Source organism: Coturnix japonica, chromosome Z (genome assembly GCF_001577835.2).
Source record: "Coturnix japonica isolate 7356 chromosome Z, Coturnix japonica 2.1, whole genome shotgun sequence".
Taxonomy (NCBI): Eukaryota; Metazoa; Chordata; class Aves; order Galliformes; family Phasianidae; genus Coturnix; species Coturnix japonica.
Window position 1 is genome coordinate 818,869 of NC_029547.1, and position 13,542 is coordinate 832,410.

Here is a 13,542-nt window from a genome sequence, read left to right on the forward strand (position 1 = left end):
TCTGCCCACTCTCACCCCCACCCCTGTGAGGTGGGGCTGGATTGACAGCCCTTGGGTCTCCCCTACATCACAGAACATTTCTGCTCAGCAGCCTGTTTGATTTCGGTGAAGGTGGCTTGTGCCTTTTCCTTGATCGCGTCCATGTCCATATTCTGAATGTTCTGCAACTGTCCCAGGATAGAGTCCTTGTCCTCTTCTTCTATCTGATCCTCTGCCACCATCTTCTGGAGGTCTTCTGGCAAACCCACGTCGTCTCCAGCCATCTGTATTTGGTTCTCATCCAGTTCGCTCTGACACAAAGGACAGAAAACAAAAGCAGTGCTCAATGGGATTTCAGGACCTAACAACGAGTCCCCTTTGGTTTGTTTGGCTTTGTTTGTTTTCACAGAACCAGGGGATCACCAAAGTTGGAAAAGACCTCCAAGATCATCCAGTCCAACCACCCACCTACCACTACAAACCTATGCAAAGAGACCTGTAAAACCAATTGCAGTGATGGGATCTACCACAAACCCATAATTACAACCTCAGCACCCAGGCCTATATTCCAGTATCACGTTAGTTTTGACACCTGTTTTCTGTTCCCGTTTTGGAGTTCCATCCCAGGAGGTTGCTCTTAGTTTTGCATTTTATGTACTTTCTATTGGGAAGAAAGAAGTAAAAGGTGATGGTCCAATGTCACATTAAAACAGGGAGCACTTCAGGCGGTGAGCTGCAGCCAGATGTGCAGAAAAGAACAGACCAAAGAATGGTCTGCACAGAAAATCATTGAAAAAATAAAGAAAAAAATAAAGGTGTAAATAAATGGGGTTTCTGGCACTGAGGTCTGAGCGCTGCTCTAGGCTCTAGGCTCGCTTCCTGCCCGCCGGCTGCGATGCGCTATTGCTGCTGCTGTGTCAGCTTTAAACAATGGTGATTCTGTTCACATTTCGTGGTGGATTCCCGACGCATCCAGAGCTCAGAAGGACGGGATATTTTGACACAGTTCACACATCAAAGATAAGCATTAATGCCTCGTTACATCTCCAAAATGAAGCATGACAGCAGCAAAGGGCTGATATGAATAAGCGGCAATGCTGTCAGCAGGAGGTGTTCTTGAGAGTGAGGGGTCTGCGTGAATGAATGAATGTACGAGTGAATGGAAGGATGTATATGAGCAATGGCTGTGTAGTTTCAGGGCTTTATGAGGACAAGGCAGGTTGATGTGCTTGACTGCACAGACATTATTTTAACGTCACGTTTATTTGTTCTGTTTGTAGCAACTGTGCTGCTCTTAAATCTCCTTTCTCCCCATATCCCTTGAGAAAAACACAGAGGGGTTTTGCCATGATGGATTCTACTATGTGGCTAAAGTGGATGAGGATGCTGCCAACAGATCTGTGGGAGATAGAAACCATATCCCTATCAGCACAAGTGTTCTTTACTGGTGTTGTAGCAGGAGCAATGTTTTATGCTTTCCATCCACAAGCACTGGCTATAGGATGAGGTACCCCTCTGAAATGCTCAGTACATGATATGGAGTTAGTTATTGCAGTCCCTCAAAGCAACCTAACACTTGTTTTCTTTCTTTTAGGGAGACTTACTGAAGAAATCATCACTGCATGCTACCAGGTATTATGTGTAGATATGGCCATACAACACACACAGTCCACTTTGGCATTGCCAAGTACTGCTTGGCATGGCTCTGCAGCAAAGCCCTGTCCTGCTGAAGCCTGAGATGTGACGCACAATACTGTTTGGGGTTTCAGAAGGATCTCTGACCCCAGATTTGGATGAAGGTAGCACAGTTCTGCCAGAATCACTGAAATTACACCTGCATTCAGCCTGGCCCTCAGCAGCCCTAACAAGCTTCAGCAGCAGGGGTTTTGCTCACCCCTCTCCCAAAGCCAGCTACAGCCCTGTATCAGGATATACCCATCCCTGCAAGGCCTCAGTCACCCTTCTGGAGTCTCTGCCAGCACAGGAGAACATCTATTGCTAGTCCATTAAACATGCCTGGCACTGGCCTCTTGCCCCAGGGCCAGCTGGCCTGCGATGAGCCACAGCCATGCTATTGAGCTCTCTTGCCCTACAAAACAGGGTGCTCCCATCCAGCTGCCCATTGGGAATGCTTGTCCTCGCTCCCAAACCAGCCCTGTGAGCTGCTTGGGAGGCTGCCCAGGCCAGAACTGGGGCAGACATTGCTCTGACAATTCAGCAGCACAGATGATGGAGCCCAGCCTGGGAATGTTCTTTGGTCCTGACTGTCCTCCTGATGCAGTCAGACCCAGACCGGTCTATTCTGTTACAGGAATGATCCAGCAGAGCTCTTGATACAGGCACACACACAGGCATAAGTAGAAAGGAGTCTAACTATATGCTGTAAGCAGAAGCAATGAAAGCTTGCAGACTAATTTAAACACAGTGCATCCGGAGCTGTTCCACTTTGGGCTGTTAAGGAAAGATTTGGATCATCAAGAAGACTCTTCAAATTCAGCATTTTTGCTTGCTTGCTTCTTTGTTTTCAGGTACTTATCTGAAGCCTGCATGTATCAAAGAACTCCTGAGTTAAGTTGTTCTTCCTTCCTGGTTAATATGCATCTCCTGTGGCACAGCTAGAGAGCGATATTCATTACACTGGGGCTTCACAGTATTCCTGTCTCAATGCAATAGAGCAAAAGCTGTTTGAGATGATGTGACGGCATGTTCTGCTCACCGTGAGATGCTTTCCTTTCAGACGTCTTTATCAGCACTTGCTATTGAAACAGCACCTGATGGCATCTGAATACTCACTGCCTCTGAATACCAGCGAATGACAAACTGTTCAGCAGCAGAGAACTGGGGGAGCAGTGCCCACGTCAGCACCTTGGGCTGATTTCCCCATCTGACCTTCTCTGCTACATTCACTGGTTGTTACTGATGTCTCTTTCCTGGTTCTAGGCATGTTCCATGGTTGGAGGAGCTGCTCTAGACCCATCCTACTCGTGCTTTAGATAAAAGCCTTTCATAAAACACCTCTAAACTCCATCAGATCAGACAAATAGCTTTCAAAGCGTATCTGATGGTGGAACCTTTATTTTCACCCTATGTCAGATACCAGATCTGTTCTTAGGTGACCCTGCATCGAAAGCTGCTTACAAGAAAGCAAGCTGAACAAAATTAGCTGGCAATATCACATGAAAAGCAGTAAAAACACACTTTCTTTTGCATGGAACTGATGTGCTGACTACTCTGCAAAGGCAAAATTGTCCATATATTGAATGTCTCATGGCTAAAAACATCTTTCTGATGACAAACCTAAGTTGACAATTCTGTTAATAGGATTAGGTTCATTAAGGGACTGCTTTCTCTTATAAATCTACCCCAGATAGCACAGAGCTTTAGATTTTGCACTGAAAAGGAGGCCCTGCTCAGTCCTGAGTTTCACACTTTCATCTACAGTGTGTGCTTGGTGGATGATACTGGCAATATTCAGAGCTTCTCTTCCAGGCTGTTCTACCTGAAATAGCATGGATATTTCAGATTAAGGAATGCATTTGTGCTGCACTATCACAAGCTGCAGCAAAGCAAAAAAAACCATACCCTGGTCTGCATCCAAAGCAGAGTGGCCAACAGGGTGACTGGGGATCTGCAGTAAGAGTGGTGAGGCCCTGGCACAGGTTGACCTGGAGATGTGGAGCCCCATACCTGCAGACACCCAAGGTCAGGTTGGATGGGCTCTGAGCACCTGGTAGAGCTGTGGGTGTCCCTGTGCATTGCAGGGAGTGGGACCTGAGGGCCTTTAAGGGTCCCTGTGAACATCCTTATGCCATTGACAGTATCACTTCTGAGGGTTTAAACTCAAATCCTTACAGAGCATGGTGAGGCTGCTGGGCAATGCTCTTCAGCTGCTGTCTCAGCCTCGAAAAAGGAAAACAAAGCCTAACAACAACAAAAATCTAATGATATTTTACTGCTCATCCACTAATTAAAATGCTGGTGTTTAGAGATTTAAGCCTACAATCCAATCAACCACTTAAAATCTTGTACTTCCCTTTTTTACATAATTAATCCTCCTGTAATTAAAGTTGCCCTCAGGATATCTTTTCCCCTTTCTGTGCCTGTCACTCTGCTCAGCAGTTGCAGCCTGGAACAAGAGGCATTTTGAGGAGGAGCGTGGTGGATCTTCCTCATACCTGGGGATGTCACCAGCCACGCTCAGAGGGAAGGTAACATACATCCACATTGCTTGCAGGAATGGAGATAGCTTGAAAAAACAAACACCCTGACAGAGAGATTGTGTATCTGAAACCATTTGTTGTATAGAGCTGCATTCACTTCCCATTTGCTAATGACAGATTTTTTTCCATGCTGTATATCTTGAGGGAAGGGCAATCCTCACCTGGAGGCAGCTGAAGTGAGGCTTTCTTTGCAGAATCATTTCCTTTGCTTTTTCTTTTCTTTTTCTATTAATTTTCCTTTTTCTTCTTCTTCTTCTTTTTTTTCTTTCTTTTCTTTCTTTTTTTTTCTTTTCTTTTTCTTTCTCTTTTCGTTTCTTTTCTTTTCTATTTCTTTTCTTTTCTTTTCTTTTCCCTTTTCTTTTTTCTTTTTCTTTTCTTTCTCTTTTTTTCCCTCCTTTTTATTTCTTTCTCTTTTTAGTTTTTTTCTTTTTTTCTCTTTTTTTCCTCTTCTCTTACTCTTTCTCTCTTCTCTTCTCTTTTCTTTTTTTCTTCTTTTTTCCTTTTCTTTTTTCTTTTTCTTTTTCTTTTCTCTTTTTCTTTTTTCCTTTTCGTTTTGCATGTTTCCCATCCTTCTATTTCCCTAATTTTTTTTCTTTAACATCATCTTACATATTTCCATTTTTCCTCTCTCCCTGTTGCATTTCCATATTCTTCCACCCTCCCCTTTTTATTTTTTGTCCTTTGCTTTTCCTTTCTTTTTCCTTCTCCTTTCTTTTGCTTTTTCTTTATCTTTTTTCTTTTTTCTTTCGCTTTTTCCCCTTTCATTCCTTTCGCTTTCCTTTTCCTTTCCTTTCCTTTCTTTCCTTTCATTTATACTTTCCTTTCCTTTCCTTTCATACTTACCTTTGCTTTCCTTTCTTTTCTATTTCCAATTCTCCTTTCCTCCACCCCATCCCTCTACCTTTCTCTGCTTTTTCGCTTTCCCTCTTCCCTTTTCCTTTTCCTTTTCCTTTTCCTTTTCCTTTTCCTTTTCCTTTTCCTTTTCCTCATCATACCTGTTTCAGAACATCCAGTCCTGCTCCCTAGGGATAACACTCCCCTCTCTTGGGAAGTCAGTCAGAGAGGTTCTCGTTGCAAAAAAAATAAAAATAAAATAATAATAATAATAAAGAGAAGCCCATTTGATATACAGAAAAACGCATTTTTCACCCCAGGATACGAACGAAGGCTCCCAGACTGCCTCAATACAGACGGCACCGCTTTCTCTAAGTCACGAGGCTGGCTCGTTGCTCAACCAAATCACAGCTCCGCCTTACGTTGAGTTGTTATCGCAGAGAAGAGCGGTGCAGTTCTACCAGCACGGCACCAGAGGGCTGCTGGGCAACCACGGATGGGCTCGGCGTCTCTTAACTCCGTCGGAAAAGCAGGAGGGTGGTTTATAACCTGAGTTTACATCGCGCAGCCGAGAGCTGGCAGTGAGAGCTCAGATCAGCGTGAGGGGTTGGAATGTCCTGATGGGAAAGCACTGGATTTGTTGGTGTTCTCTTGAATGTGTGGGTGAGGCTGCAGAGAATTAGGACAGGAATAGAAATAAAAGCCATATTTCAGAGCAGTGCTTGATGGATGAGAGCAATGCCACATCACACTGCTGGAACAGAGCAGTGCCGAGGTGTCTCCTGTTACTCAGCAAACATCATGGAAGCACTCTTCATAGCAGGAGATAGATAGATAGATAGATAGATAGATAGATAGATAGATAGATAGATAGATAGATAGATAGATAGATAGATAGAAAGAAGATAATCCTTTGGATATCTTTTCTTTCCAGAAAAAAAAAAAAATGTCTTCACAAAGTTTTCTTTTAAATGGAATCATTGTAAAGTTGTGCTTTAAAGTATTTTGAGTAACATGAAAAGAAAAAAAAAAGGAAAAGAAGGGGAAAAAAAGGGAAGAAAAAGAAGGAAAAGGATGAGAAGGAAAAAAAAGAAGAGAATTTTAAAAAAAGAAGAAGAAGAAAGGGGGAGAAAGAGGGGAAAAAGAAGGAAAAAGGAAGAGAGAAAAATAAGAAATGTCTCCCTTCAAACCATGCAGAGCCGTACAGCAAAAAGAAATGCTTGCAAACTCTTTTTCTTTGGTAATTTTGGGCTGTGGATAGGCCTTTGCAACACCACTTATTGAAAGCCAATGAAACCAGCATTGAGATGAAAGGAGGATCAGATGAAATCGCAGCACTTTTTTGTTTTCAGGTAATTGATGGTCAGTGAAGGATGTAGCATAGATTAGGACAGCAGCAGCCATCAGATGGCAGAGCCTATCCACGTAGCAGGACAACCTGGCTTTTTTCTTCCTGACTCCCTTACAGTGCATCCCTCTGGTGGGTGTCAGCAGGCAGTCTGTGCTGCAGCCCCACACAACCACTTTGCAGGGCCTGTGCTCTGTCAAAGCTGAAATCATGAGAGCTGACAGCTCCCAGAAAGGTTTCCCCTCTGTTTTTCTTCAGGTTGGGTCACAGTGGGGCAGACGCCTGCAGGTTTTGGGGTGGCTCAGTATTCCCTGCTGTGATAGCAGCCCTTCAGCCTTTATGAATGAAATACACTGGAGTATTAATAATTCGTTAACTGAGGATGTCTTGAATGTGTTGGACTCCCTCTTGATAGTTAATTTCATTACTGCTGCTGAATTAATACAGAGATTAAAAAGTTGCATGGATTGTTCTCACCCCTGACTTGGGCCATCACCCCAATTAAACGCCTCATCACAGAACAGGAAGGGGTGGGAAATGTGAGCCACGTACGTACGTGAGCCATAGAACGTTGTAATTACACAGAAACAAAGGCCAGGGTTCTAACTACCTGGGCTCCAGATTAACAAGGAATATGGATGGGCTCTTCGACCCCCTCACAGCAAGAAAGACATGGAGGCCCTGGACTGTGTCTAGGGGGGTGGCAGAAACGTGGTTTAGTGGTCAGTGTTGGTGGTAGCTGGATGGTTGGTCTGCATGATCTTAGAGGTCTTTTCCAACCTTGGTGTTTCTATGGTTCTATGATTTATGTTCTTGAGATTCCTTAGTGGTCATCACGTGAATACCTTTGTAGTTATGCACAATAGAGCCAGGAACACATGACTTTAAGTTAAACACATCCCAGTTCACCCTACTTGGAAGCAGGGTGATATGACAAGGGCGTAAGGCAGAGAAGTGCATATCTTCATGTGATCAATGGACCAGCAGGCCCTGATCTGAGCTGACTGCAAGAAGTGGAATGAGAAAGACACAGAGACTGCACGGATCACAAGTTTGTGGCATTATCTGCAAAGGGAGAAGCAGGAAGATGAGGAAGATGAGCAATAAGAACATGGAGTGGATAACAATAAAGTTCTCTGGAGGTTTGGATGGATGAAGCTCCAGGTGCTGATCTCTCTTCATTGATGATAAAGTCCCCACATGGCTGCTTTGGCTTGAGTGCTCTGTGTTGGGGCTGACACTGTAGAGAGCTTTGAACAAAGTGGAAAAGCAAAACCAAATGCCACAGAGCACTTGGGTGAACAGAGAGGGTTTCATTCCTGTGGCTTAGAAGGGAATCTCAGGTTTTAGGGAGTCCCTGAGTGCACAGTGTAGCATGACTAAATGCTTACAGATATAACATTGAGATATTGCAGAAAGTGGAAAACAATGCCCTTTGGTGGTTTGGGGTTGGTTTTTATATGGGGGGGAGGGGGGGGGATAAAGAATGGGGGAATTATTTCATGTTTTTCTATATTTCCAGAGGGAACAGGAATGGTATTCCTCTCCTCTAATGAACAGCAAAAGCCAGGCACCTAGCCTGATGTTAGCACCGCATTCCAACTTCAAGCTGCTAAAGCCAGCTGCTGCCATCCAATGAAGTTTTCTGGTTTTGCCATCTATTCCTTTCCTAATGATTCTTCAACCACCTCTCTGCCCCTCTGTGGCTCCACTGACGTTTCCAGTGACCCACCTGCAATCCCTTTGAGCTCATTCCCTAAGGGGCAGCAGTCCATTTGGAGACACTCACTCACACCCCACAGAGACAGAGAGGGCTTTCCTCCCCTTCCATCCCATAGCAAGGCATTGCCCACATCATCAGCTCTCCCTCACTGTGAGCTTTCCTTACAACACCCTGAACACTTCTGTACAGCCATTGACCTCCTCCTCCAGCCAATTATGATATGAAGCAGCACAGATTTCTGTCAGCACGTCTCTGTGTTTTGGTTTCCCTGGGTGTACTTTGCAGTGTCAGACAGCTCTGAGTGCTGATGGGTGTCCCTGTGCATTGCAGGGAGTAGAACCACATTGCCTTTAAGGCTTCCTTCCCACTCAAACCGTTCTATGATGACTCTACATCACCTGGGCCCCTTTGGGTCCCATACAGCAATGGCATCCCACTGACAAAGGCAGGAGATGCTTCCAGGCAAAGGCAGGAGCTGCTCCACATGCAGCCACTGGGCAAGACAGGGCTGTGAGCTGCACCTCACCTTGGGGAGTCGGTACTTCTCTCTCAGGTGAACCCTCAGACAGGCTCTTTCTGCCTTCTTTTGTGCAAACGCTGCGTCTCTTTCCATCCTGGAAAATAAGAAGGGGAAAAAAAAGAACAACCCAAAATTGTCTTCAAGGTATTGATAAAATAGCTGTACTTTGCATTGAGGCTGCTGCAGGTGCTGGAAGTTGGTCCTACATCATTAACAGCCCTGGGTGCTCTCTGCCAGCTCCAACTCCTCTCAGACTTTTCTGAACCCATTTAATGTCCCAGCGCTTCCTATCACTGTGAATGCCAGTTTCTCCCCTATGGAAAAGAACTTCCTCTAGCTGTGATTTCATAATACTTGCTGGTTAAATTTGAGATTCTTGGTTCAATCACTTACGTCTACTTGCACAATGTGTGCCTTCAATGATGTCTGGTGAATTGTGAGCTTCACAGTATTTAAAAAGGGATTATAAACAGGTGGGGAATCAACTTTTTACAAGGGTAAATAGTGGTAGGACAAGGGGGAATGGTTTTAAGCTTAAGGAAGGGAGGTTTGATTGGATATCAGGGGGAATTTCTTTACTATGAGAGTGGTGAGGTGCTGGAACAGCTGCCCAGAGAGGCTGTGGATGCCCCGTCCATCCCTGGAGGTGTTCAGTGGGTTGGATGGGGCCCTGGGCAACCTGGGCTGGTATTAAATGGGGAGGTTGGTGGCCCTGCATGCAGTGGGGGGGTTAGAACTTGGGGATCCTTGGGGTCCCTCCCAACCCAAGCCATCCCATCCTGTGATTCTATGAGATAATGTTGAATGATCTTCTCCCCTGCCTTCTTCCCCTTTCCTTTTCCATAGAAATTCTCAGCCAGAATTTGTTGTGTTCCAGCCAATATCCAACCTATTTGCCAGATGAAATGTTAATTTCCCTCTCCTTCTACAAACGAGTTTTGGGTTTTTTTTCCCTGTTGTCATTAATTGGAAGCCAACTTAAGCATAATTCAGCCAGTGATTAAGGGGATGGTTCCCCAGCCACTCCTCCATAGGAGCAGACAGGGGTCGCAGTGTTGGGTCATACAGTGTTGGGTCATACAGTGTTGGGAACATCCCCACTGGGACATCACATCCCTTCCAGCGACACCACTGGGTGCCCTATGAGACATAGAAGGGGAGGATTCTCTGCTCAACCTGAGCTTTCCATTTGCTCTGGTGTTGCAGGAAGACTCGGCTCCCTTCCACCATCACCTGGGCCCTGGGATGCTGCAGGTTTAATTATGGAGCACAAAGTGCTGCAGATACAGGACTCAGGTATAGGGGCTGCTGCATGACAGCCAGTAGCAGGTGTGCAGCACTAACTGGCAGCCCCTTCTTGCCCTTAATGCTGGAGATTGCCAGCAGAAACAACTTGTTTGCTCCTCTGTACTGCACATTCTCCTAAGAAACAGCAATCCCTGCCTTTCTGGTGGGTTTTGTTGCATTAAAAAATAAATAAATAAATAAACAAAAAGGCCAACAAAGCACAGAATCCTGGCCAAAGCCACGACACCCATGTATCAAAGGCCAAGACCCCAGCAGAGCTCATCACATCTCTGACCTCTCTTACATAACCCCACAGCACGGACTGTCCTCAGCAAACTTCTTTCTGAAAGCGATTCCCATCTTCCAACCTGAAGCCACTCCTGCACTGACTCCTCAGCACGTTTCTGTGTGTCTGAAGACACACCACACTGGTACAAATAATTGCACTTCACAAGAGTTTTCCCCATCCCAGGGACTTGGGTTTGCCCTCCAGTCTCAGCAGAGAGCCCTCCCTCCAACCCACAGCTGATGACCAAAACATGAAGCAAAAATATCCTGTATTTTATTCCAGATCAAACGATATCTGTTTGAGGTTATATGATAGAAAGGGCTGCTGCTAAATACAGACCTGGATACCTCAGATTCCATCGGTCATTAACCTTTCACCTATAATCATCTTATGCAGAGGATTTACACAATCATTATGTAATTGATCATTAGAAGAACAGATGCATCTCAGATTTAAAAGTCAATTGTTTTCTCCATAATTATGCATGATTTGAACTCCCACATGCTAAAAGTCCTCTGTTTTTACCCCCATTTTCATACAGAAAAAGAAATAACACCTGTGGGATTTAACCAGCTGATCGATTTAAGTTGATCTTACAAAAAGTAACCAAAAATGCAGCAAAAAAAAAGGAGACACTTAACAACTTTTATCTAAGTCAGCATCACCCTTGTGGCATAACACACGTTACTTCTTCTACATCTGCCACCATCAATGTGGATAAAGCAAAGCTTACACCTGCACAGAGTTGTAGGGAAGCAAATTGTGCCCCATGAGAATCCAACCCTGCACCACAACCATCCTCACACCTATGGCAAAATGTGATAGATAAAGCAACCCCTGCTCAGATCGGATCCAGCACATCAACCTGGTGAGGGGGCAGAAGGAATGGAGGAGAGGGGGGGGTGTCACAGAATGAGGGGAAAAAGGGCAAACACAGCATTTTGCCATCTGAAATTGGTGAGCTGCTGCTTTGGAAAGCCTCTAGCAAAGATTATTTAAAACAAAGAGGTGGAGGGGAGAGCTGAAGTTTGGGTTTCTCTCGGGGTATCTCTACCTGCCCAAGGTCACAAAGATGCAGCCCCACTGCTGCTAATGAGGGAACAGGTACTCACTTCTCCTCCACCATTTGCTTTTGGTACTCCTCATACTCCTCTCTGGTCATTCCTGCAGCAGCTGCTGGGTCGGAAGGAGTGCTTTCTTCTTTGCTTTCTTCTCCTCCACCTCCAAGCCCCAGATTCTTCACCTGGTTGCTCAGCATGCTTTTCATTAGGAAGGCCATCCTCGGGAAGAATGGAGCTACAAGCAAACCACCACGGGAAAGCCAAAACCAACCAACCAACACAAGAGTAACGTCCAAAATCAACAGTCGCAAGCAGGAGAGTTTCTACAGCCACAGCAGCTCCTCAGGGGCACAGTGCTAGTGAAACGTGAATGCCAAAACCAGTTTGTCAGCCATAATCTGGATTAAAGAGTGAACTCCTTAATATCTAGAGGCAGATGGTTCAGATTACACACACACACACACACAAAAATCATTAGATGCAGCTACCTACTTTTTATATTAATACCTTAAGCTAATTATAGGTCAAAAAAAAAAAAAGAAAAAAGAAGAATGTGCAACGGCACTTTGACTTCTTCCATCTTAAAACTCTCACTTTCCCCAAGGACCAAAACAATCCCAGGGAGACAATGGATCTGAAATAAAACCCTGGTCCTGCTTTGTGCTCTGTATGGTTTATTCCATTCTTCCCCATCCTTCACCACGGCCGGTGCTGCCCACAATAGCTGTTGTTTTGGATATTAACTCTCAGTAAAGGAGAAATGAATCTGAGCTGCAGAGCATCCTTTACACGGATCCTTTGTGCAGCCTCCTCATCTTTCCAGCTTCTGCTCACATCATTAACCCCATGCCTCTGTTCAGGTGAAGGTTTGCAGGACCTATGGACTTAGATAATAGGTTATTTGGGGGAAAATACAGCACCTGCTAGGTCTCAGAAGTTCATGATTTGGGGTTGTGAGCGTTTGCTTTACTTTGCCTGACTGCATACGGCTTAATGGAATATTCTGTGGTCTTGATTATCTAAATGGTTCTCTCAGCACTCTCTTAATTTCACTGAGATGGGAGGATTCCAGCCTGCCTAATGCCTTAATCTGTATTACAGCCTTTCTAATTAAAGCGGGCCTGTTACTATTTAAAAATGAGGAAGAAAAAAAAAAAGAGAGAAAAACAAAACAAAACAAACAGGACCTTTTGTAATCCTGTATTATTAATGGCGAAACAAGAAACCTGGAATCTGTTTTTCAGATAAGAGTTATCACAGCAGCAGGGACTCCACAACAAAATCACTTTGATAGAAGACAGGTAACAAGGAGGTTGTTTGATTGTTTTAACCATTTTTGATACTCATTATGCACTTTCTATGCATAAATGGGTGTCACGAACTTGAGAACAGGTATTCTAACATTAGACTTGAACCTGATCACAATAGAAAGTGTTATAAGATGTACTGAAGTTACAAACCAATGACTGCATCTTGGTGTTGATGAGGATCACCGACTTAATAAGAACTTACAGCCAGCTGCTTGTAAGTGCTGGTGCTTCCTCAGATGTAAATCAATGCCCTCTACTTACAGACTAAGTGCAATCGAGACTAAAGGCTCTGTTCCTGTGTTACCTGGTGGAACTGAGCAACTTCAGAAGAAAAAAAGCCCCTGATTTATATATCCAATCAACAGAGGCATCTCCAACATCAGAATAGACTCTGGAGTCATGAGACAGGCAAATCAAAGCACAAAAGCCCATGGAAAAGACAGCACAAAGCCACTATAGATATGCAAGCATCCAAGTGAGAGACTGTGCTCCCAAAACAGCAGTAACAGACCACAGAGCTCAGACGTATCTGTGCACCTCTGGAAGGCCTTCTTCATTCCTCTAGAACAGCCTTTCATGCAGCAGTCCGAACATAAGGTCACCTATAAAGAGATAAATGGGATATTTTGAGTCTTTTTTAGCTTGAGGAGCTTCAATTAAAGATACACCTGTGTATCAGTTTGCTTCTGATTGAGGAAAGCCAGCAGATGAGATTGTTCACCTCCTTGCAAGTTACTGCAAACAGTCCAGGACAGGATAAATGAAACAAAACAGCTATGCACACACAAACCATCATGGAGACTGATCAAGGAGACTGGGTAACTTGTTATGGGCTGTTGTATCCAAAGAAACCAGATCAGAGCATCCAGAACAGGGCAGTTAGAGAACCTGGAGGAAGAGCTACAGGTGTATGTGCAACCTTCAGCTCAGAACAGGGCTCAGCTGAGATCCTGAAGCTCCCTTGGATCCTC

At 44.6% G+C, this 13,542-nt stretch overlaps 1 protein-coding gene across 1 annotated transcript; it reads right to left on the minus strand.

Moving 5' to 3' along the window:
- Positions 1-11: 11 nt before the first annotated feature.
- On the minus strand, positions 12-13,529 carry CPLX4 (complexin 4). The gene is made up of 3 exons (XM_015848205.2): positions 11,313-13,529; positions 8,631-8,718; positions 12-290 (listed from the first exon to the last, which is right to left on the minus strand). Exons 1-3 carry the CDS (start codon positions 11,477-11,479, stop codon positions 63-65), a joined length of 483 nt encoding a protein of 160 aa, XP_015703691.1. The 5' UTR covers positions 11,480-13,529; the 3' UTR covers positions 12-62.
- Positions 13,530-13,542: the final 13 nt, after the last annotated feature.

What these genes read in the sequence shown, in the direction of transcription:
- CPLX4 (XM_015848205.2), bottom strand. Translation starts at nt 11,479, where the DNA reads ATGGCCTTCCTAATGAAAAGCATGCTGAGCAACCAGGTGAAGAATCTG. An exon ending in AAGCAAATGGTGGAGGAGAA is followed by an intron (nt 8,719 to 11,312) that starts GTGAGTACCTGT and finishes CTTATTTTCCAG; the next exon opens with GATGGAAAGAGACGCAGCGT. An exon ending in AGAAGTACCGACTCCCCAAG is followed by an intron (nt 291 to 8,630) that starts GTGAGGTGCAGC and finishes CCTTTGTGTCAG; the next exon opens with AGCGAACTGGATGAGAACCA.